General features: G+C 48.6%; 1 protein-coding gene across 1 annotated transcript in view; it reads right to left on the reverse strand.

Moving 5' to 3' along the window:
• LOC107679466 (MICAL-like protein 1) overlaps window positions 1–837 on the reverse strand; it is a 12,644-nt gene that overhangs the window by 774 nt on the left and 11,033 nt on the right. Inside the window, exons 10-12 of the mRNA XM_016475019.1 lie at window positions 691–764; window positions 419–533; window positions 292–338 (exon numbers count right to left, since the gene is read on the reverse strand). Coding sequence (XP_016330505.1) covers window positions 292–338; window positions 419–533; window positions 691–764 — 236 coding nt within the window. The remainder of the gene's footprint in view (window positions 1–291; window positions 339–418; window positions 534–690; window positions 765–837) is intronic.

Raw genomic sequence — 837 nt, forward strand, 5'->3', positions numbered from 1 at the left:
CCGGATCGGCTTTCACCGTGGACGAAGCCCGGGGTCGTCACATGCGCTTGCCGCTCCTTCGTCGGATCCGCCGGCTGCTCACTCAGCCTGCCAGCCGTTCCTCACTCTAGCCCGGCCTCAGCTCACGCTAAGCCAGGGCTTCCGCTAGGCCGCTGTGTTTTTCGTTGTGAAAGCGAAACTACTTTGTACACAAAATAATGTTCTTTTTAGCAGCATCATATGACCCCTTTAAAACAGTAAAAACGATAAGCAACACTGTCTCTGATGAACTGAACTGAAGGTGTTTCTCACCCATCCTCTGGATCACAGCCGTCAGCATCTCGTCCTCCTCCTCCTCCCTGATGAAGAACACAAACACATCCATCAATAACACACGATTATCATGTGACCTCACACTGCTGATCAGGTGACCTCTGACCTCTTCCTGTCCTGATCCAGGCTGCTGATGATGTCATTCCTCTGCTGGATGATTGACAGCAGGCGTGACATCAGCTGATGCTCCTGTTGTCTGTCGTCGGAGCTCCAGTCCTGCTCTGAGTATCACACACACATTCACAATCAACTACAAACTACTGACACATCCTCAGATCAGTTCATACCAGATTAAAGCAGAATTCACACTAATCACTATCAAACCACAGCAACACAAACATATTCACATGTATAAACTTGATTTATTGAGTTCTTCACCTGGTTTGTTGAAGAGGCGTCTGATCTCAGAGTCCACATCAATCTGTTGATCCTCCAGACGCTGCTGCTTCACCCTGAAAACACACACACACACACACACACACACACACACACACACACACACACACACACACACCACACATTACA

The sequence above is a fragment of the Sinocyclocheilus anshuiensis genome, unplaced genomic scaffold (assembly GCF_001515605.1).
Source record: "Sinocyclocheilus anshuiensis isolate Anshui unplaced genomic scaffold, SAMN03320099.WGS_v1.1 scaffold2583, whole genome shotgun sequence".
NCBI classification, from domain to species: domain Eukaryota; kingdom Metazoa; phylum Chordata; class Actinopteri; order Cypriniformes; family Cyprinidae; genus Sinocyclocheilus; species Sinocyclocheilus anshuiensis.